The 23,136-nt window shown below is 42.3% G+C and overlaps 1 protein-coding gene across 8 annotated transcripts in view; it reads right to left on the bottom strand.

Moving 5' to 3' along the window:
* Window positions 1-23,136, bottom strand: part of TNRC6B (trinucleotide repeat containing adaptor 6B) — a 296,019-nt gene that overhangs the window by 38,252 nt on the left and 234,631 nt on the right. For 6 of the 8 annotated variants that reach the window (XM_049885184.1, XM_049885177.1, XM_049885179.1 and 3 more), the window contains 4 exons: window positions 10,645-10,986; window positions 6,001-8,349; window positions 3,631-3,789; window positions 702-877 (listed from right to left, as the gene is read on the bottom strand). In XM_049885184.1, coding sequence (XP_049741141.1) covers window positions 702-877; window positions 3,631-3,789; window positions 6,001-8,349; window positions 10,645-10,986 — 3,026 coding nt within the window. Of the gene's footprint in view, window positions 1-701; window positions 878-3,630; window positions 3,790-6,000; window positions 8,350-10,644; window positions 10,987-20,744; window positions 20,808-23,136 lie in introns of all 8 variants that reach the window. The other 2 variants (XM_049885183.1, XM_049885180.1) reach the window with 2 other exon arrangements.

Raw genomic sequence — 23,136 nt, 5'->3', positions numbered from 1 at the left:
AAAAGAAGCATTTCACAGGGCAGCAGGTTCCCATATTGAAATTAAGTATATGGCTGCCCATTTCTTACTGACACTAATTTATTTGTGGACTAAAAGGCTGGAATGAGAAGGAATGCTTCTGCCAAGAAAGTGACTCAAAGGCTATTGTTCTAGATTAAAAACTAAGATTGAAACTTCGATTAAAAAGTCCGCATGAAGTTATGCAGACCAAAGGGGAAGCCGGGTTGTCCTAAGATACAGACAGTGACAAGTTTACAACGCGGCAAGGGTAAGGATATAGAAAAACCATCCAGTTCCTGCAGCCGGATTACACACTGGGGCTTCAGTTTGTTGGCAGAAGGGTTTTGGGTCTTGGAATTTCCTGAATCAGAAAAAATCCAGTTATGCTGATTGGCACTAGAGACGCCAGTATTATCTTACTTTGGTTTCTCTTTTACATATTCATGGGGATTTACTGCAAGAGCTTCTCTGGCTTTGGAATGAGAAAGCAGAAAGCATTTATAAAGTGTGCCTTGACAGCTTCCCAAGAATTATTATAATGTGGAGGAATAAGGGGGAGTAGTTGTTCTTAAGAAAATATTTTCCCCCCTTACTTAGCCCGCTTTGAGGACTCCTGTTAGCCCACTCCTCCCATGAAAAAAATCTCAGCTCTGCCTTGTAAGAATGAATAAGAAAGCTCAGTCATTTGTAAAGCTGACTACCTTCATTTGTTTCTTTCCTCCTTGTCCCCAGCTTGCTGAGTTGTGGGAGGAAGCACTTCCCTGAGAGCCGGCGGTGTTCCAGACTCCTCCTTCGTCCTCCTCTTCCCAGCTGGGATGGCGAGTTCCTGTCACTGGCCCGTCACTCTCCCCCCAGCCGTCTTGCATAGATTTGGAATCTTTAAGGAAAGAAGGAGCGGATTGTATGCAGTAGCCAGATGAAGCGAAAACCACCACAATAAATTCCTTCCAGGTGCAGCATTTTAGCATTTTTATTATTTTATCTACTTCATCTACATGGCAGGGCAAATATCATACTTCAGAGAGCAGAAAATGAAAACCCATAAAGGTTCAAGGACAAAAGAGTATGTTCACCATAAAATCAAAGACTTCCTGACTTCTGGTTCACTGCCTTTTCCTCTATGCCAAGCTGGTAAGAATTCCAAAATTGAGAAGAACTTACAAATACTTCTAAGAAATGTGTCACCTCAGTTAGAACAAATGTGTTCTCTTAACGAGCATGGTTTACCTCAGTCCTAGCTTTTACTCTCCCTGAAGTACACATCATGTTCTATACATGTGGTGGACAATACAAACACATAGGAGGTTTGATAAAGGACAACCGTCTACACTGGGATGAAGTGGAAAAGAGCATGAAAAAGGGAATGAAAGAGAAAAATTTATGATATCAAAATTACGGTGAAAGAAGAGAAATTCATGTATAGGCATGGAGACGTGAAACTTCGTAAATCTGTATACTTGAAATACATTGTATACTAAAGAGATCCTGAGCAAAGACAATGTGTAAGCAATAGTTTTTTAAAAGATGGAAGAAGGAGATGTGGAGGACAGAGAGGGGAAGGGAGGAGGGAAGACAGGGAGAAATCTGAGAAGACAGACAGCTCCAATGTTCAAGGAAGTAGGACATTGTACCAACATCCTCATCTAAACAAAGTCTTTAATTTTAAGACTAGAATAAATCCTTAATTTCTCTCCAAAAACATCGCAGGGAATTGATGGGTACATTTGGCAGTAACGATGCTGTATAAAATAATGAAAGAAGGGGAAATACATCATCTTGCCTAGAAGCTTCCATCCACACCTTCACTTTACCAAATGAGAGGATGTTTGTGGAAGCGGCAGCCATATAATTTAGACAGCTTCATATGAAGAGTCTCCAGCCAAACAGTGGCTCTTTCAGACTTTTCCTCAAATGACTGCTACCATCTCCTAGGACCAGGCTATTGACGTGTCAGTCACACAGGCTCCCTCCCACAAAGTCCCACAAGGCACAGGACGGTTGATTTCTTCTAACTTTGACATCTAATGCCCCAGCAAGGCCGAAGTGAATCTGAGGGCCCTTCCATGGGGTCCATCTTAGACACATGAAGGGGCTTCTAGGCAGGTTGCAAGAGGCAGGGCTGGGATGCTGTTCTCCCTGCTGCTGGAATTGCGTCAATAACTAGGATTGTTTCCTCTGCATAGCGGATGAAAAATTCATACAGCTGATTTATATTTCGTAAGCATAGGCTTTATGCTATCCACTGGCAAGCAATAGGAATCAAAAACTCAATATGAATAACACAGACTCCCTTATACAAATGAAGACATCCAGGTAATCCCTTAGAGAAAGGAGCTAAACTTTGAATAAATGTTCTCTTATAGAAAAGAAAAAGGAGAGCTCTGGTTTTTAATAACTGGACCCGTAACATCAAATTTAAGGCATTTTTAGACTAGGGAAGGTCCCAGGTTAACAACCAGCCTCAGTGGTAAGCTGTGATGACCTAGCTCCTCCTTCCGTGCCACACACATTACACAGGGGAAGGACATGAGCCGCAGCTATAAAAGATCCTGAAGAGCAAAAGTTCTTTTTAGAATCTGGAGAAATATGAGGGTTTTCTGATGAGCTAAAGGTTAACTCTGAGGTTAGGGAGGACGCATAAACATCCTCAAGGTACAGCTGAAGCACCTCTTTGTGCTAAGGGTCTGGCTGATGTCTTCCAACAGCATTCTGGATCTATTTCAAGCCTACCAGATGACATTTCCCATGATGATATAATGGATTTTATAATGAAAATCATGATGACAACAAAATCTTTATAGACCTATTTCTGTGGAGGAGATTTGGAATTGTAAAAACACAGGCAAGTTACCTAGTCACCAGTGTGAATTTCTAGAATAGAGACAAGCTCATATTCCTTCACGTAGCACTAAGAGTCCTGAATATCATACAACAAATTTCCCAATGGAATTTTTATTTTTGTTCAAGTTTTAACCATTCGGTATGACTGCATGATTTAATCAAAAGATAACCCCTTAAATTTGCTATATGGTAGAAAATAGGCATGAATATTTTTGAGAAAGCTCTAAGCAAATGCAAACAGGTACTTGAAGTCGAATTTTTCAATTTAGAACACCCAATGAGACACCCCACAGCACCAGTTTACAAAGTGTTGCAAATGACTGACTACACATCACCAGCTGCATCAAGTACAGCTTAGATTTTCAATGATTACGAATAAGCATGACATGCTCCATTTAAAAATTCAAACAAATCTTTTTTGGGTTCCAGAAACCCTCAAGGTTCCTAGGCGGGTGGACCTATGAGAAGAGAGACAAGGGAAAAGACGGGAACAGAAGGAAGGGTAAAGTCACTTGGCAGTGGAGACCACGCTCCACATCAAAAGCCAGGGGACTCCAAGCACCTCATCAAAACCTCAACTCTGGCCAGATACTAAACCTAACTTGAAATCAACACAACTGTAAATATTTTAATATATTCCAAGTCAAGTCACTTACCACCACTTGCTATGAACCATTTATTTAACGTCCGAGGCCCTGAATCTCATCGGAACAACAATAGCCCTCACCAAAATGTCTGACCCTCCAGTTAACAGAGAATCCCTGGAAAGTAAAAACGCTGCATACTCACTAGGTTTCATGGCATTTGGAGCATTGGAGGGTGCGCTCCCCCAGCCTGTGGTCGGTGCTCCTGTATCATCCATTTCGCCCCACCCAGGACTGCTTTCATTTGGCTCACCCCAAGCTGAAGTACCATTATCTGGAGCAGGTGGTGTGCTTTTGCCCCAGACTATAAAGAAAGGAAATGTGTCTCTAAGAACGATTTGTTACATCAAACACCGTAATACCCAGTGGGACTGAACGGGGGAAGAGGCACTCCTATATTGTTTGCAGAAATAGGAACTGGCTCAACCTTCATGGAGGGCATTTGGCAATGTCGTTTAAAAAAAAAAAAAAAAATCTGGTGCACACAACTTCTGACCTAGTAATTCCACTGCCAAGAAATCATGCCGTAGACATACTAGTGAAAGTCGGCGAAATTACGTGTACGACTATGCCCACTGCATCACGCTTAGACAGATATTTGGAAGCAACCTACGTGTCTATCAAAAGGGGACTCTTGTTGTTCAGTGCCGCTGAGTCGATTCCGACTCACAGCAACCCTAGAGGACAGAGCAGAACTGCCTCCTACGGTTTCCAAGGAGCGGCTCGTGGATCTGAACGGCCAACCTTTTTGGTTAGCAGCCGAGCTCTTACCCACTGTGTTACCAGGGCTCCAGAAGGGGACTAGTTAGATCAATGATGTGGCATTGCATAATGAATACTAGAGATGAAGTAATTAAAAGAAGAGCTGTTATGTGCTGCTACGGAAAGCCCACAAATATATATAGTGAAAAAAGCAAGGTAAAGAAAAGCTTATATAGCACCGTCCCTTCTATGTAGAATTTTAAAAAGGACAGACATCAAATATTTTGCTACAGGTATGAACAAAATTGTGAATGAGACACAAACTTCTAAGAGATTACCTGTGGGGACAAAGTCTAGGGGCTGAGATTTTTTTATTACTCTTTGCTTTTCTGTACGGTTTGAAGTTTTTATAAATGCCTATGATTTTATAACTGAATGTGAGCAGGTTATACTCTAGCTAGGGGGGTTAACAGACAGTCTTCACTGATTTCCTCATTCTTTTCAATACTTAAAAATAGTTATTTGCTAAGTGGCCACGACTGGATTCCCTGAACACTAGACCCAGACAGGCTTATTTTGGGGAGTAGACAAACTGACTATTACCATTTTAATTAATTTTGACTTAAAGAAAAAAGACTTAAAAGGTAAATACCCTTAATTTGTTGAACTACATGCTTTATAAGGACTTCCGAGTTGACAATGCTAAGCTAATTAATAATGACGCATGACATCACCAGCATACTTAGAATTTACCAAGGCTGGTGTTTCCTATGCAAATAGAGAGGTAAGAAAATCTTACACACGAGCAAACACACAACTTGCAGTGTCAAAGATCCCGTCTTCTACAACCCTTTTTTGGATTTCAGTTAATTCTGGGCAACTGACTGCCATGAGTACAATCTCTTACACGAAGTGCTCCACTTCCAGAAACAATCATGAAAAATTCTCTGGAAAGCGGCTGAAACATCCCAGATACCCGCTTTGCTGCAGCATTCTGATGGCCTCTGGCAGAACCAAAATCAGCTGTCATCAAGTTGAGTCAGTTCCGACTCATGGCGACCCCGTGTGTCAGAATAGAGCTGTGCTCCACAGGATTTTCAATGGCAGATTTTTCAGAAGCAGATTGCCAGGCCTTTCTTCCTAGGCACCTCTGGGTGGACTCAAACCTCCAAACTTTCAAGTTAGCAGAAGAGGGAGGGCATTAACATTCCTACCACCCAGGGACACAAACACAATACATTTCCCTTTGCTGGGGAAACACAAAGAATCGGGTCCATTTCAGGTCCTATTTTGTTTTTACTTGTAAATCTAGAGTATAGTTTATTCAATGAGATGTAACACTTTTGGACTTTGCAGACCAATACAACCTCAAAAAATAATTTTTGAGGACTAACCTGGGGTTACAGGAGCCCTGGTGGTACAGCGGTTAAAAGGTCTGCAGTTCCAACCCACCAACGGCTCTGAAGGAGAAAGATGCAGCAGTCTGCTCCCATTAAGATTTACAGCTTTGGAAGCCCTATGGGGCAGTTCTACTCTGCCCTAGAGGGTCGCTGTGAGTCAGAATCAATGTGACTGCAACAGGCTTAGGTTTGCCATCTTTTCCTTTTGCCAAGAAAGAACATTAAGAAGTACTCCCACCATCTGCTATCACTATCAGTTTAAAAAGAGAGGCTCTTTTGAACAACAACGTCGGAAAGATTCTCAGAACGAAGTCAGTTGAATTAATGCAGCTTAATACAAAATTTTTTAATACAAATGTTGTATAAAAAGGATTTTTCTTCGTCAAAACTTCCGAGAAAAAGCCACTGCTTACCTGATGCTGACTTTCCGGTCATCGGGGTAGGCAGGTTTGGTTCTCGAGGTGCTGGGCCCCCTTGGGAGTTCTTATCCCACAGATTCACATTCTTGTAGTTGTAACTGTTAGGGTCTCCCCATGCTGAAGTGCCATCGTCGATGTCCATTTTCCTACTAATTGACTGTGGCGATGGCTCTTCCCAACCACTGGGTTCTTCGTCCTTGGGGGCTGCTGGCTGTGGCCCGCTGCTCCAGCTGGAGTTGGAAGGTCGTCCATTGCCTGGAGGGGGTGGGGGGGGGCCTCCCCAGGAACCAGAAGCCTCTGGTTGGGGTGGCGGTGGCTGCTGTGGCTGCTGCTGCTGTTGGTGCGGTTTATTCCAGGAGCTGGCCTGTCGGCCTGTCTCATTCCACGCTGGAGATCTTTTGCAATCTTCCCATCCACCTTTTGAAGCTATGCTTGCATTGCCACCGTTGCCCCAAGTCCCAATTTCATTCTGCCCCCCTTCACCCCACCCGGACACAGGTTTACTTGCAGAACTTTCCCAATTGCTGTTTTTCGCTTGATCGACTTCCTCTCCCCAACCATTCTTCCCAGAATTCCATCCTTGACTGGGCTGGCGTCCACCTCCCCACCCCTGATCCTTGCTGGAATTCTCATTCCAAGAGGAAGATGTCTTCTCATCTGGTCGTCCTCCTCCCCAGCTTGAAGAGTTGTTGTTCTTATAGTCACTCCAGCCCCCTGTGTTCTTGGGGTCTTTCCACTCTGTAGAGGCTGAGAGCTCCCCCCATCCAGACTTCATTTGATTGCTTTGGCTGGGTGCATCTCCCCAGCCCCCTGAGTTCTTGGTCTGTGTGGCAGCGCTCTCCCACCCCTCAGTTCCTTTGTCAGATTTCCCCTCAGGCCTTGGCACCTCTTCAATGTCCCACACTGTGTCTTGCTTAATTTGAGTTTGGCCCCAGCCAGTGTTTGACAGCACCCTGGGGTCCAAATCAGTTCGGCTCAAAAGAGTCTGCAAGACAGCCTGACAATCAGGGTGTGTGGGCCTGTACGACCGGCGGCCAGAATTATGACTGTCACTACTTCCTGCTTTGTGGTTGCTTCCAGTGCTTTGACCTCCAACTTCACTTCCTGCGGAGCTGGAGGATCTTCCCCAACAGGGAGCCTGGGCATTGCCTTGGTTTTCAGGGAGGGGGTGGCCCTTTTGATTGTCCCATGCTCCAGTGCTAGAATTTGGTTGGTTTGGACCACTCCATTCTCCAATTTTCAACTCATCAGACCCAGTCGGCTGTTTCCATTCTCCCTGAGAGACCCCAGATGTCATTTTGTTCCCTTCACCCCATTTGTTGTCATTAGAGTCCTGAGGGCCAAAGTTCCAGGACCCACCCGTAGACCTGTTATTGTTGTCCCAAGAGTCATTTTTTGACCCAGTTGATTTCTGAACAGAAGCTCCTTTCCAGGAGTCCTCTCGATCCTTTCCATTGTTCCCATTGTTTCCAGAATTGCTTTGTCCAGAGACTGTGTCAGTTCCAGAAGGCCCCCTAGCTGCACCCCAAGATCCAACACTCCCAGTCTTTCGATCTCCAGTGCTTTGTGAAGGGGCATCAGTGCTCCTGGAGGCGTTCCCCAAGCCCATTCCAAAGGGCATTCCCTTATTCTCCATGGGGTTTGGTGAACTTAAGTTCAAGGAGTTAGTGTTTCCATTTTTTGGTCCATCAGTGTTATGAATTTGAGCCTGTTCTCTGCCAGAGACAACAAAATTAACACCCGCATTTTCCATCTTTGACTGCTGTTCCCTGGATGCCTGACCTACTGTGCTAACCTGTGCACTGGAATTACTATTATCCGTTTCCAATGCCCCTTTCCTAGAATTTCCTTCTTGGACCAGCGCCGGCCAGGCAGATGGGTTGCTATTTGGGTTAAAGTTGCCGAAGCCAGAGCCAGGTCCAGTTCTATCCTGACCACTCACGTTCCTCCAATTCCCCAGTCCACTGTTGCTCTCTGCAGTAGAGCTGGAAGACTGAGCAGATTTAGCCTTAGGGTCAGACTTCCAGACCCCAAGGTTACATTCGTTCCCGGAACTTGCAGGCTGGCACTGGCTCCCTTTTCCTTTGTTACTAGTGGTGCTTCCTGGCAGAGTGCTCTTCTCAGAGCCAGGGTTCGAGGCACTGTTGTTATCGGTGGTGTTTTCGGAAGAAGACTCAGTGTCTTTGCTGGCAATACAAGGCCACTCTTCCATGTCAGACCCGTCTACAATCACCTTGTCCCAGATGTGAATGGGGTTGGGGGAGGCGCCGTTGTTGGAGGAGGCTCCCGGGCCCCAAGTGGAATTTGCATAATTTGAAGCAGCAGCACCTCCAAGGGTTGAATCTGAAAAAGACATCGTTTTATCAGTCACAGCTACACACGGAGGACCCGTGAACACCTCAAGCTCAAAGTGCACCCGAGAGAGCTCATCACATTCCCCACAAAGCGGCTTCGCTGCCCAGCTGCCTGCCTTGGTTAACTGTATCACAACTCTTCTCTTTCATTTCACCTGGCTATTCTATTTTGCTATGTCTAACTTCACAACATCTCTTAAACCCATTTCCCTGCCATTCCAGTTGACAGAGAGGGGCTTTCTTTTATCTCGAGACAACTGAAATAACAGCCTAAATTTGCCCTCTGCCTCCGACTTATTCTAAACACTCGTGGCTGGAGTAATTTTTCTACAGCGCACCTTTCATCACATCACTGCTGTGTAAAGCCTTCGACAGCTCCTCAGTGCACAAAAACAAAGCTGATCTTCTTGGCTTGCTGCTATCTGTTTGAGATGCTCCGAGATCTGGAATCAGCCAACCTTTCCAGTCTTTATTTTTCACTACTTTCTACGAACATGTCTACATCCCACGCTACTTGACATTCCACCACAACTTGTGCCTTCTCACCTTGGCACCATTCCATGTCAGCACTGACTGCTTTTTCCTCCTGAATTCACACACTGAAATTTTACTCATCGTTCTGGGTCTGAGTCAAGCGCCATTCCTCCTATGCAGCTTTTTTGGACTCATGACCCGAAAAAAATCATTCCTTGTCTGGAATCCGTTTGCTCATAGGCACAGTTACTATGTTTGTGTTCCCCCCTTCCCCCCTGCGTTAGCACCTTAGAGGAAAGAGACCATAGCTTACTAATGGTTCAATTCCACAAAGGAGCCAGTGTAGTGCTGCTCAGGAAATGTCTGGTGAACGATGAATGCCCACTGGGGCAAACAAGCATGATTCAAATAGCAATCATATCCTGAAGGGACTTAATCTGATAATGCTCAAATGAAGAGCTCGGTACATGTTTAGCACATACGGGGGGGGGGGCGGTAATGACATGTTTTTACTAGATAATTTCTTCTAAACTCATTTTAGCTCCTTAACCAAGCAGTTTTAAATCAACACAAAGTTGGAAAAGATATTATACAGAGCAGGGAATCCCAAACTCTTGACATTCAGGGGCCTCCTTGGTTTTAATTATGTAAACAGGAGGCTCTGACTCACACTGCACTGATGTCTACCTCGAGGTCTGACTCTACCCAGCTAAAGAAACACCTGATGTGACCAGCCCCTCACATACTTCCTTTTGCAAATGGTTACAAGGGGCCAGGAATGGAGCGCCAAGAGGCCATTTCCTGCCCGCTTCGGGCCGCCTGACAGCCTCCACAGGGAAGACTCTCAGTTAGGGCTCATCTCTGCATGAAGCCGGCGTCACTGTGTGGCTTCTTCCCGCTCTTACTCTCCACATGAGGAGGCAGTGACAAGTGTTTTCTAGGCAATTCTATGTTCAAATTCAGAGCCAGAATAAAGCATTCTATCACTGATCCACTGTCCTAGACAACTTTTGAAGGTGTTCAAGCTCTGAATTTCAATACAGCCTCAAAAACCATTCTAAGAGATAAGTTGAAATTTATTAATAAGCTAAGAAGATAGAGGTTATCTGGCAATTCTTCAATGACTTAGCATTCATCTATTAAAACCTCTCAAAACTTCTAGTAGAATCCCTTAGCTAAAGATCCCTCATTCCTACATATAGTTTTTACCTTGATAAAATAAAGGTCATAATCCAGGGTCTTCTAAAGAAATACTGATTTGCAAGATTTAATAATCTATAGAGAATATTTATATTCTAATAACACATTCTATTAAACTATTACTTGGCAATGTCCCAAGGTTCTATTATTGTTATTTAAGAGACCATTCTTTCTATATTCCTAGCATTCTAGAAACATAAACACAGGCATATGAAGATCCAGAAGTCTCCACGATAGCCCTGCTTTGAGTCATATCCTGAGCACACACTTGTGGTAACAGCTGGAACTATGGAGGATTGAAGTGGTACTGCCTATTTGAGAAGGAAAAAAAGAGCCCTAAATAGTGATGACAAATAAGAGCTCCATGAGCCTTCTCATGCCAAGAGCACACACTTAGAGGACAGGAAGACCCAGTTTCAGAAGAGAAATGCCTATACATATTTCCTACTGGGGTCCTCTCCCCTCTTTTGAATAATCCCTACATCATTAAGAATTTTTGGGTGCTTTACATCAGGCAGTGCAAGTGGGAAATCCAACAACTACTGACTCTGGGGGCAATGCTCTCTCTCAAAAGCTGCCATGAACCCGCTCAGCGACACTGATGCCGTACCTGGTGCAGTCCCACTCTCGCTCTGCAGCAGCGTTCCTGTCACTTGTGCGTTGTTGGGGTTTGCTCCAGGTGCTGTGGAGGGAGGAGGCCCTGCCCCGCCCCCAAGGAGCATGCAGGACGGTGGAGGGGGCTGCCCACGTTTTAGTAACACTTTGTGGTCCTGCTGGCAACGGAATCGCGGCGGCACCTCCCGAGGCATGTAGCGGGCGGCGCTTGGCGGTTGTCCGTTCGGCACTGCCACCCTTTTGGCATTGTTGCCACCATTGACTGGTGGCGATGGAGAGCTGCCAATCGGGCTGGCGGCCGTTGGTTGGCTTAAACTTGGTTTCGTCACTTCGGGCACTGAAAGAGAGAGGTTGGGAAACAAGCCTTTGAAATCAAATACAGTCATCCCTTGGTATCCGCGGGGGATTCGTTCCAGGACCAAAATCCGCGGGTGCTCAAGCCCTTATATAAAATGGCGTAGTATTTGCGTATAACCTACTTGCATCCTCTTGTATACTTTAAATCATCTGTAGATTACTTATAATACCAAACACAATGTAAATGCTACGTAAACAGTAGTTATACTGTATTGTTTAGGGAATAGTGACCCAAAAAAGTTGTTTTTTTCCAAGTATTTCCAACCCACAGTTGGCTGAACCTGTGGATATGGAGAACTGACTGTGTTTTTTTTCTAAAGAATATTTTTAAGAAAGCTTTCCCTGAAACCAATTCTAGTAAGACAACTCTCCTTTCACTCTAGAGCGACATGGTCTTCCCAAATTCTTCACAGCATCTTCACTTCACCGAAGGTAGGGTGGAGGTGAGGAGTAGTATTGACAGACATTCAGAGACAGCAATGTCCTGGAGTTCAGCTGCATTAATTAAGGACGAAAGAGAGGCAATCATCACTCCTAAACCAGCAATGGAATTCCTCAAAGGGCTGCCTTGCAAGGATGAGTGCACCTATGTGCTCCATGCAAAGTCCTTCATAAAGGATTCAAGGCTCTTAGCCAGACAGCTTCTTCCTTTCATCCACATTTGTAAAAACCTACCTTTGAGAAACTTTTCCTGAAATCCCTAGACTAGGTGGTCTAAGTACCCTTCATTTATGCCCCCGGAACACTGCTGCCTACCATTCGGTGCTGCTGAATTTACCGTATTATATGAAATTCTCCATTTCCAGGCCTCTCTCCCTCCCTGAGCCACAAGTTCCTCCAGGACTCATCTTTCATCTTTTTGTTCTCAGGGCCTAGCACAGAGTAGACCCCTTCAGGAACCTCAGGCCTACAGAACCACAGAACTCAATTTGCTTTTGGTTTCTACAGCACCTGAACTCAGACTTGTTTGGCCATGGGTGTAATTATTAGAAACGTTGTAAATCCTTTTGTGTCAAAACCAATTTTTTAGGTGCACATTGTGTATGGTTTTTTAAAAAATCAATTCTGTATTCAAAATAAAAAATTTAAAATGTAGATACTTTCCCTATTATTTTAAATAATTTTTTACCTTAATTTTAAAAATGGCAAACAAGAAGTATGGAAATGTGTAGGAAGACCATGAAGCTACACTGTGCAGAACCTTCTGGTTTCCCCCCCTCAACCCTACAGAGTAGGTTGCCTCATTCTAACCAAAAGTCCACTTCCTTTTCATAAAAATCCAGTTGGCAAATAGAGGCCAGTAGTATTACAGAATAATCGCTGCCTGATAATCCAGGTGAATCTGAGGCCACCCTCCCCAGCCATGCAGAGGAATGGTAGGGCCAGCTCTAGTGGCAATGCTGCTTTGAACTGACAATATGATGCTGAACCAACATGTCACTCCTTTACCTGGTCCCTTTATAAGGAGATAGACACATTATCGGAAATCGGGGGTCCAATCTATACCATCATAGATAAATACTGTAACACGAAAAAAGTAGGTCCCCGGAGTAACTTCAAGGCAACCCCTGGTTCTAAACCTAACTAGCCGGGACACAGCACTGGGCCTCTCAGTAAGGAAGGAAGTTCCGAGGTACTACAATCTATACAAATATTAGACAATTCACCTAAGTTAGCCATTGTCTAATATTTGTATACTACCTTTTGCATGACCTCTAGCAACTGATGGAAACATAACTGGAAAATGAGAGAATAAAGACTTATCATTTAATGATTTGTTTTCTGTGTCTGGAGGATTCCGTAGCATATATACAGCATTCCCGATTTCCTTTCCTTTTACTCTGCAAATAAATGAGACGGTGATACAAAGGCTGGGATTCTTCCCAAGTCATTTTTAGGATGGAAGTAACTAGCTTCTATGAGGCTGGCCCTAGATAAAAGGGCTTGAATCTTCACTTAAATTAACCAGGTCGGCTATATCTCTTATTTCCCTAAGAAGAAACAGAGCAGTCATAGCAACTTGAAGGCCTGCAAAGCAAAATGAACAGCCTATAGGACTGAGGTCTGAGTATCAGTTCGACTAGTTTTACAGCATTCAAAGCACTTTAAAAGAAAATTTTTTGTGTGTGTGCGCTTTAAGTAAAAGTTTACAAATCAAGTCAATCTCTCATACAAAAAATTATATATACCTTGCTATATACTCCTAGTTGCTCTCCCCCTAATGAGACTGCACGCTGCTCTCCAGCCTGTATTTCCGCATCCATTCAACCAGCTCCTGTCGCCCTCTGCCCTCTCATCTCTCCTCCAGACAGGAGCTGCCCACATAGTCTCATGTGTCTACTCGATCCAAGCAGCTCACTCCTCACCAGTATCATTTTCTGTCCTATAGTCCAGTCCAATCCCTGTCTGAAGAGTTAGCTGTGGGAATGGTTCCAGTCTTGGCCTAACACAAAGTCTGGGGACCATAACCTCTGGGATCCTTCTAGTCTCAGTCAAACCATTAAGTCTGGTCTTTTTACAAGAATTTGAAGTCTGCATCCCACTGCTCTCCTGCTTCCTCAGGGGTTCTCTGTTGCATTCCCTGTCAGGGTAGTCATCAGTTGTAGCCAGGTACCATCTAGTTCTTCTGGTCTCAGGCTAATGTAGTCTGATTTATGTGGCCCTTTCTGTCTCTTGGGCTCATAATTACCTTGAGTCTTTGGTGTTCTTCATTCTCCTTTGTTCCAGGTGGGATGAGACCAATTGATGCATCTTAGATGGCCTCATGCTAGCATTTAAGACCCCAGATGCCACTCTCCAAAATGGGGTACAGAATGTTTTCTTAATAGATTTTATTATGCCAATTGACCTAGATGTCCCCTGAAACCACGGTCCCCAAACCCCCGCTCCTGCTACGTTGGCCTTTGAAGCTTTTGGTTTATTCAGGAAACTTCTTTGCTTTTGGTTTAGTCCAGTTGTGCTGACCTCTCCTGTATTGTGTGTTGTCTTTCCCTTCACCTAAATTAGTTGTTGTCTACTATCTGACTAGTGAATACCGCTCTCTCCCTCCCTCCCTCCCCACTCTCATAACTATCAAAAAATATTTTCTTCTCTGTTTAAACTATTTCTCGAGTTCTTGTAATAGTGGTTTCATACAGTATTTGTCCTTTTGCAACTAATTTCACTCAGCATAATGCCTTCCAGGTTCCTCCATAGTATGAAATGTTTCACGGATTCATCACTGCTCTTTATTAATGTGTAGTATTCCACTGTGTGAATATACCATAATTTATTTATCCATTCATCTGCTGATGGGCACCTTCACTGCTTCCATCTTTTTGCTATTGTAAACAGTGCTGCGATGAACATGGGTGTGTATTTATCCGTTCGTGTCAAGGCTCTTATTTCTCTAGGATATATTCCAAGGAATGAGTTTGGTGGATCATACGGTAGTTCTATTTCTAGCTTTTTAAGGAAGCACCAAATCGATTTCCAAAGTGGCTGTACCATTTTACATTCCCACCAGCAGTGTATAAGTGTTCCAGTCACTCCACAACCTCTCCAGCATTTATTACTTTGTGTTTTTGGATTAATGCCAGCTTTATTGGAGTGAGATGGAATCTCATTGTAGTTTTGATTTGCATTTCTCTAATGACTAATGATCATGAGCATTTCCTCATCTGTTGGCTGTCTTCTTTAGTGAAGTGCCTGTTCATATCCTTCGCCCATTTTTCCAGTTTTTGTTGTTGAGTTTTTGCTGTATCATGTAGATCTTAGAGATCAGATGATCGGAAATGTCATAGCTAAAAATCTTTCCCAATCTGTAGGTAATCTTTTTACTCTTTTGGTGAAGTCTTTGGATGAGCGTAGGTGTTTGATTTTCAGGAGCTCCCAGTTATCTAGTTTCTTTTCTGGTGTTTGTACATTGTTAGTCATGTTTTGTATAGTGTTTATGCCATGTATTGGGGGCTCCTAGCACTGTCCCTATTTCTTCTTCCATGATCTTTATCAATTTAGATTTTATGTTTAGGTCTTTGATCCACTTTGAATTAGTTCTTCTTGTTTCATTTTTCAAAGCACTTTTTAACCAAAGTAATCTGGTAAGCATTGTATCACAGTACAAGGTTCCTTGCAAAGCTCACCAGGGCATTTTCTCACCACTACATGAAAGACAGAACAGACAATAAATGATGGAATCATCATAAATGGGACCAGTTTCATCCACCTTATTTCCAATAAGGTGTTCTATCCCTGGAGATTAGTCATTCAAAACTCCAGGACAGAGTCAAAAAAAATGCCTGTGGTACACACTTTAGTCATGAGGAAACTTGATTGAATCCTTTTTTTTTTTTAATTACACTTTTTTGTGAATCCAAGGAAATTTTACGTATTTAAAGGCCAATCAGAATTCTGGACATTGTAATTAGAGAACAATGAAATTGGTTAGGCAGGAGGCCCAATCCAACCTTATTCCAAACATCCAAACTCAAGTCGTCAAAATCAGTGTGCGTACCTTGTCATGCTCCAGAACAGTACGAGAGAACACAAGAGGGAGACGTTATCATTAAGACTGAATAGGTTACTTTTTAAGCCGTATCTTTTCTCTTGAAAATCTTAATGATTCGTAGTTGTTGTTGTTAGGTGCCGTTGAGTCAGTTCCGACTCATGGCAACTCTATGTACCACAGAACAAAACACTGCCCGGTCCTGTGCCATGCTCACAATTCTCGTTATGTTTGAGTCCACTGTTGCAGCCACTGTGTCAATCCATCTCGTTGACGGTCTTCCTCTTTTTCTTTGACCCTCTACTTTACCAAGCATGATGTCCTTCTCCACGGACTGATCCCTGGTAGGCTATACAGAAAGTATTTCTAAAGATGAGCTACTTAAAATAAGGGCACAACTTCTTCTTTACAGGGGAAAAGTCTGTGGCTTTAAGATGATCTCTATCATAGGGGGGAAAAAGGTAGTGCAAAAAGTGCTGGGTAGTCTATTTCCTAATTTCCTTTCATTTACTTCTAAAATCCATCTATGTACTCCAATGATCCCTTTTATCTTACACCATTCTATCTAAAAGTTTGAACTTTTGATCGTCCCTACTTCTGAAAAACTTTAATAAGATGCAACTTTTCAAATACATGTATTCTTTAATGGAATTCTGAAATAGGGAAGTTTTTTTTTTTTAGTGTATATGCATAACCAACCCCAAAACTGCACAAGACCAGTACAAACTAGTATTTCTTTTAACTACCTCTATGGTACAAAACATAGTAAAAAACGATTCGGAAATGTTTTATAATGTAGTAATTAAAAAAATAAACTAACCCTAGAAAAGACATTATTTTAGGCTGAAAATGTCTTAGTATAGCCCATAATTGAAGAATAACTAGTTATAATGCAATACAAACCATCTCAAAGTCTAACACACTGTGAGTACTGATGTTTACCGAAGGATTTTCAGTGATCTCTGAGCACTGTCTCCATTTCTTTGCCTTTCACGTGCTCTTCAACCCACTGTACCCTGGCTTTGGCGCTGAACATCTCACTGAAAGCTTCCCTCCTTATTAAGTCACCAGTGACCTCCAGAGCCAGTCTAGTAGGTACTTGTTGGGCCTTTTCTCCAACTTCTGATACTACTTTTCTCCTCCCTCTCTGATTTTGTGAGACCCTCTCCAGCTAACTCTTGTTTTCTCCCTTTCCTCTGTGGACTTCTCAATCTTAACTAGGGGCCATAAAAAACTGTTTCTGTAAAGGGCCAGATAGTAAATATTTTAGGCTTTGCAGGCCATCTGGTCTCTGTCTTAACGACTCAACTCTGCCCTTGTAGGGCAAAAGCAGGTAGACGGTATATAAATGAATCAATGTAGCTGGTGTTCCAATAAAATGTTATCTATGGACACTGAAAGAGGAATTTCATATCATTTCTGCATGTCATGAAATCTTGCTTTTCTTAGCTCACCCCCCCGCCAAAAAAAAAAAAATACGAAAACAGTTGTAAGACAGATTTGGCCCATGGGCCACAGTTGCCAGCCCCTGCTGTTGACTATCGCTTTAATCAGAGTTGCAAAATGGCAGCTGAATTTGGCCATGAGCTGTCTTTTAAAAAACCTGAATGTTTTTAGGTGTGGCCCGCACCCTTCCCACATTTAAGTTACTTGAGTAACTTAACTTTATCGCTTGTGTGCAAGTGTTTCCCAAATCACTATCTTCAATCCAGGTTTCTTTCACCCATTCCCTCACCCTCAAACTTGTTCCCCAGTCTCCACCTACATTTCCTGGCTCGAAGAAAGAAGTCCTCGCCCAGCCAACTACTCAAGTCAGAAACCTGGAAAGTGTCTTAGACTTCCCCCCTTATTTCACACTCCATCATCCAATCAGCATGAAGTTCTATTGAATTGAACCATCTCTCCAATCTATCACCTCCTCTAGCAACACTGCTCTTAATCAGACTCAAGTCCTCATCAACTCTCCTCTGGACATGCCCACCTGTCTGAGCCTCGTGTCTTAAAATACCCCAATTCTTTCCACTCTCTAGAGCCGTCAGTTCCATCTCTAAACAAGTGGCTCCCCACTACAGTGTAGTCTACAGGTGTGAGGGGCACTATAAGTAGTTTGTTGTTGTTGCTAGGTGCCGTTGAGCTGGTTCCAACTCATAGCAACCCTATGTACCATGGAAGGAAACACTGCCCAATCCAGCGCCATGCTCATAATTGTCATAATGCTTGAGCCCACTATTGCAGCCACTATGTCAATCCATCTTGTTGAGGGTCTTTCTCTTTTCCACTGACCCTGTACTTTACCAAGCAGTAAAGGGTCTGATCCAGGAACTGATTCCTCCTGACATGTCCAACATATGTAAGACACAGTCTCACCATCCTTGCTTCTTAAGGAGCATTCCGACTGTCCTTTTTCCAAGACAGATTTGTTCACACTTTTGGCAGTCCATGGTATATTCGACATTCTTCGCCAACAAAATTCAAAGGCATCAAATAAATCTTCTTCAGTCTTCCTTATTCATTGTCCACCTTTCGCATGCTAACGAGGCGAATGAAAATACCATGGCTTGGGTCATACACACCTTAGTCTACAAGGTGAGTGACATCTTTGCTTTTCAACACTTTAAAGAAGTCCTTTGCAGCAGATCTGCCCAATGCAATGCGTCTCTTGATTTCCTGACTGCTGCTTCCATGGGCATTGTTTGTGGAGCCATGTAAGATGAAATTCTTGACAACCTCAATCTTTTCTTCATTTATCATGATATTGCTCATTGGTCCAGTTGTGAGGATTCTTGTTTCCTTTATGTTGAGGTATAACCCATACTGAAGGCTGTGGTCTTTGATCTTCATCAGTAACTGCTTCAAGTTATCTTTACTTTTAGCAAGCAAGGTTGTCATCTGCATAATGCAAGTTGTTAATTACTCTTCCTCCAATCCTGATGCCCCATTCTTCTTCACATAATCCAGTTTCTCAGATTATTTGCTCAGCATACAGACTGAATAGGTATGCTGAAAGGATACGATCCTGACGCACACCTTTCCAGACTAGTACTTTAGTTTGTAAATTATTTACTCGGGGAAAAAACTCAATTTTAATACATCAGATGGACTCAAAGTTATCCCAACAACCATGCACTCACTGTAACATACTTTCTGGAACAGGCTCACAAGAAAGACAGAGTTATGGCCAATGTACTGCAATGGTGCATGGACTCCAGGTATGCTAATATAAAGGTGCTATCCCTCAGCTGAATCTCAGTGGGGTAATAGGGTCAAGGCCATGAATTACTGCTTGAAGAACAATATCCAAGCTTATTACTGAGCTGAAAGCTTTTCCCTGTTCCCTTGACTGAACACTGGCCCTCTCTGTGGCCAGACCAAGTCTCATAAACAAAATATACATGAATATATTTTACCAATGGCCTGTTAAGTGTCAGGCACTAGAGCCCTTGTAATGTTTGAAAACAGTTACCTGAGCCTCCTGAGGCACCTCTTCCCCAGGCAAAACACCTCCAGCTTTTCTGGAGGTGATGTAAATTCAAATTCCTTGACCAATCTGGCCCAATCTCTACATGGCCCATGGCAGCTTATCTTTGCTTCTTTCTATAGTGTGGTAACCACTGCAGATACTATAAAAATCCCTTCCTAGATACTGTATTTTTATTAACATAGCTTAAAGTGACATTAACTTTTATAAATCATTAATTTCATACTGCTAACTCCCCATTAAGCTAACCATCACCCCAACATCTTTTTTTTAATAATTTTTATTGTGCTTTAAGTGAAAGTTTACAAATCAATACCCCAACATCTTTTTACAGAGCATATTAGTTTCCCGTTCTAAAAAGGTATACACAAATTGTTTCATGACATTGGCTGCAATCCCTGCAATGTGTCAGCACTCTCCCCCTTAGCCACCCTGTCTTCCCCATTTCCATTCACCAGTTTTCCTCTCAGTGACTTCTCCTTTGCCTTAAGTTGTGCTGACATCTCCTATGTTGTGTACTGCATTTCCCTTCACCAACGTTAATACCTGTCTACCATCTAGCTAGTGATTTTCCCTCCCCTCCCTGGTAATCCTCAAAGACTGTTTCATTCTGCGTGTAAACCTTTTCTTGAATTTTTATAATAGTGGTCTCATAGAATATTTGTGCTTTTGTGATTGACTTATTTCTCTCAGCATAATGCCCTCCAGGCTCATCCATATTGTGAGATGTTTTGCAGATTCATTATTTTTCTTTGTCGCTGCGCAGTATTCCATTATGTGTGTGTACCTTTATTTGTACATCCATTCATCTATTGGTGGGCACTTAGGTTGCTTCCACCTTTTTTCTATTGTGAACAATGCTGCCATGAACTTCAGTGTGCATGTGTCTTCTATTCCTGTGACGGTTCTTATTTCTCTAGGATATATTCCTAGGATTGGGATTGCTAGAGCATATAGTATTCATTTCTAGCTTCTCAAGAAAGCATAGTTATGTTTTCCATAGTGGTTGTACCATTTTACATTCCCATCAGCAGTGTATGAGAGTTTCAATCCCCCCACAACTTCGACAACATTTATTGTTTTCTGTTTTTTTAATCTGTGCCGTTCTTGCAGGGGTGAGATGGTATCTCACGTAGTTTTGATTTGTATCTCTCTAATGGCTAATGATCATGAGCATCTTTTCACGTATTTGTTGGCTGCCTGAATGTCCTCTTTAATGAAGTATCTGTTCATGTCCTTTGCCCATTTTATGACTGGGTTCTCTGTCTTTTTATTGTTGAGTTGTTGCACTTCTCCATATATTTTACAGATTAGACCTTTATCAGATATGTTGTTGCCAAAGATTTTCCCTAGTCTGTAGGTTCTCTTCTTACTCTCTTGATAAAGTCTTTTGATGAGCATGAGTATTTAATTTTTAGGAGGTCCCACTCATTTAGTTTATCTTCTGGAGTCTGCACCCCAACGATCTTTTAACAAGTCCAAATTACTACATCCAATTTCCTCTACTATATAGTCAAGCAATTGACTTATTCTTCATCCCTGTAAACACGGTCCCTCTCAATTCTAATCCAAATATCCAGCAAAAGGAGGTATTACCTCCTGCCTTTTATTTGTTGTCACCTGGACAGTAGGTCCAGCCCTAATCCATGTCTTTACTTGTAATCCCTGTCTTGTTCTTCTCTCTAGAATTCTCACCACTTTTTTATTTTTTAATAATGGAAGACAAAGGAAGAACATTTAAGGAATCTACTTTTTCTGAAATACGGAAAAATCTTACTTCAGTCCTCTGTACAACCAGATACTCGGCACCAACACAGTCTTTTCTTTTTTCTTATAGGGTCTGTTGGGGAGAGAGGGGTATATTCAGAGTTAAGGGGAAGATTTGAGGAAAATGCCACCTTTGGGAAGAAGAACAGGACCCAGCAAGTTCAGCTGAGGGAACAGAAGAAGAATGAGACTTAGTGTCAATCAGGCTCTCATGAACAAAGATGAAGACGTGGCTTTCAAATTGTACCCAAAACAGGAAAGATCAGGGCCTCCCTCCACTTAAGAGTCTAACATACCCCAGGGATAATTTTTATTTTTACTCCTTGTGTGCTCTCTCGTTGTGACAATTATATCCCTTAAAAAAAAAAAAACCTGCTGCTGTGGTGTTGATTCTGACTCTTAGCAACCCTACAGAACAGAGTAGAACGGCTCCATAAGGTTTCCAAGGAGTGGTTGGTGGATTTGAACTGCTAACCTTTTGGTTAGGAGCTGAGTTCTTAACCACTGTACCACCAGGGCTCCTTAAATCCCTGAAGAGATCCTAGATAAGTTCTCAACTCACTTTAAGATTATTTTACTTCACATCACCTCACTTACATAAAAACACAAATATAGGCAAATATATAAGACCAAAGTTTATTTAGTGGTTACTAGAGGTGGGATGGAGAGGCAAAGAGGGGTTAATGGTGATGGAAAAATCACACTGATTAATGGTAGGGCTGCACAGCCAATTATCGTAACTGCTGTCAGTAAGTTATACTCCTGTAAAAAGTTGAGCTGTGTGACAGATACATTTACAACATCAACCAAAATGAATAGCTGCAGAGCCTGCTTATGTACAACCAAAAATTGGTTCCTTGGTTTGGCGGTTTAGGGTTGTGGTTTCACGGGACATCCCAGTTAACTAGCTTAATAATGTGTTTAATGGTTCTGCTCCACCTCCTGGTTTGCTGCTGGGGTCTTAAAAGCTTGAAAAGAGCCTTGAGCAACAGAGGAAGAGAGTCAGGTATAGGACGAGGATATGGAACAAGAGACTAACTGCCTCCATGAGGCCAGAAGAACTGGATGGTGCCCAGCTACCATTACTGGACATTTTGATCAAAGATCCTATAGCAGAATCCTGATCAAAAGGGGGAAAATATATACGAGAATTTCAAATTCTCATGGATTCCAGACTTTCTGGAGCCATGGAGGCTGGATGAACCCCTGAAACTACGGTCCTGAGATAATCTTTAAACCTGAAACCAAAAATATCCCCTGAAGTCTTCTTAAAATCAAACAATAGTTTAGCTTAACTGGAAAAAAATGTCTGCTTTGAGCATTATGCTCTTTTAAGAACTATGTTTATGGGATCAAAGTGATAACAGCAACTCAAAAGATTAGAAAGGAACCTTAGAGGGCAATTAATTTACACTAATGAGGGTGGAACAACTCAGAAAAGGAGGGTGAGAACGGTTTTGCATGACTCAAAGAATGTAATCAACATCACTGAACTGTACATGCAGAACACTTGAACTGGTATATGTTTTGCTGTGTATAGTCTCAACAAGAGCAACAAAATTAAATTTAAAAAAAGACTATTTTACTTTATTTTTTTGATTGGGAGGGATATGGGAACTGTGGGGCTATATTCCATTCTATTGTAAATATGAAAAAGATGCTAATTGGAAGCAAAATTTGGTAGTGAGTGAAAAAGAAAGTTTAATTTTTAAGACACTAGCAGAGGAAAGAGGACTATGTTTCTGAGAACTACCCTGGTACCAAAAAAGAAAAAAATCCCAAGAAAGAATGCTTAATGGATTTTCAGGTTTCCAGTAGAAACACCACTTACCATGCAGAGTAGCTTACTTCTATAGTAAAACTGCTACTTGGCCTCACGAGAATTAGATTTGTGGCCAGACCTAAGAACCCAACCACCATGTTCCAACAACCACAGAGCCTAGATTTTCCAGGAAAATGCCAATTTTCTCATCTGTTGTCTCCATAAATCATCAAAAAGTCCTATAAATATAAATACTTACATGCCCAAATACTTTCCTAGACAGTATGTTGGTTTAGAAAATATAGACACTGTACCACTATGAATAACACTATTTTTACAGTGAAGTATAATTTCTGTTTCAAACAAGTAATTTCCAACGATACTTCCAAAATAAAGCTTACTTCTGGGTCGGGGATTGGATGAATGTACAAGGGAAGAATACTATTCTGATTAGAATAATTCCAATTAATAACTGTTTCTCTAAGTTCGTTTTATAAACTGCTACGAAGTCCCTGGACTACATTCTCCTCCGAAATGCTTTTTGATTAGGAATATATTACAGTAATGTCTCGTCTGATTTACATCTGATTCCCTTCATCCAGGGCAGTGGTTCTCAACCTGGAGTGTGTACTAAAGTCAT

Source organism: Elephas maximus, chromosome 4 (genome assembly GCF_024166365.1).
Source record: "Elephas maximus indicus isolate mEleMax1 chromosome 4, mEleMax1 primary haplotype, whole genome shotgun sequence".
Lineage (NCBI taxonomy): Eukaryota > Metazoa > Chordata > Mammalia > Proboscidea > Elephantidae > Elephas > Elephas maximus.
The sequence above is the reverse complement of the archived record's forward strand: the minus strand, read 5'-3'. Positions and strand labels throughout refer to the sequence as shown.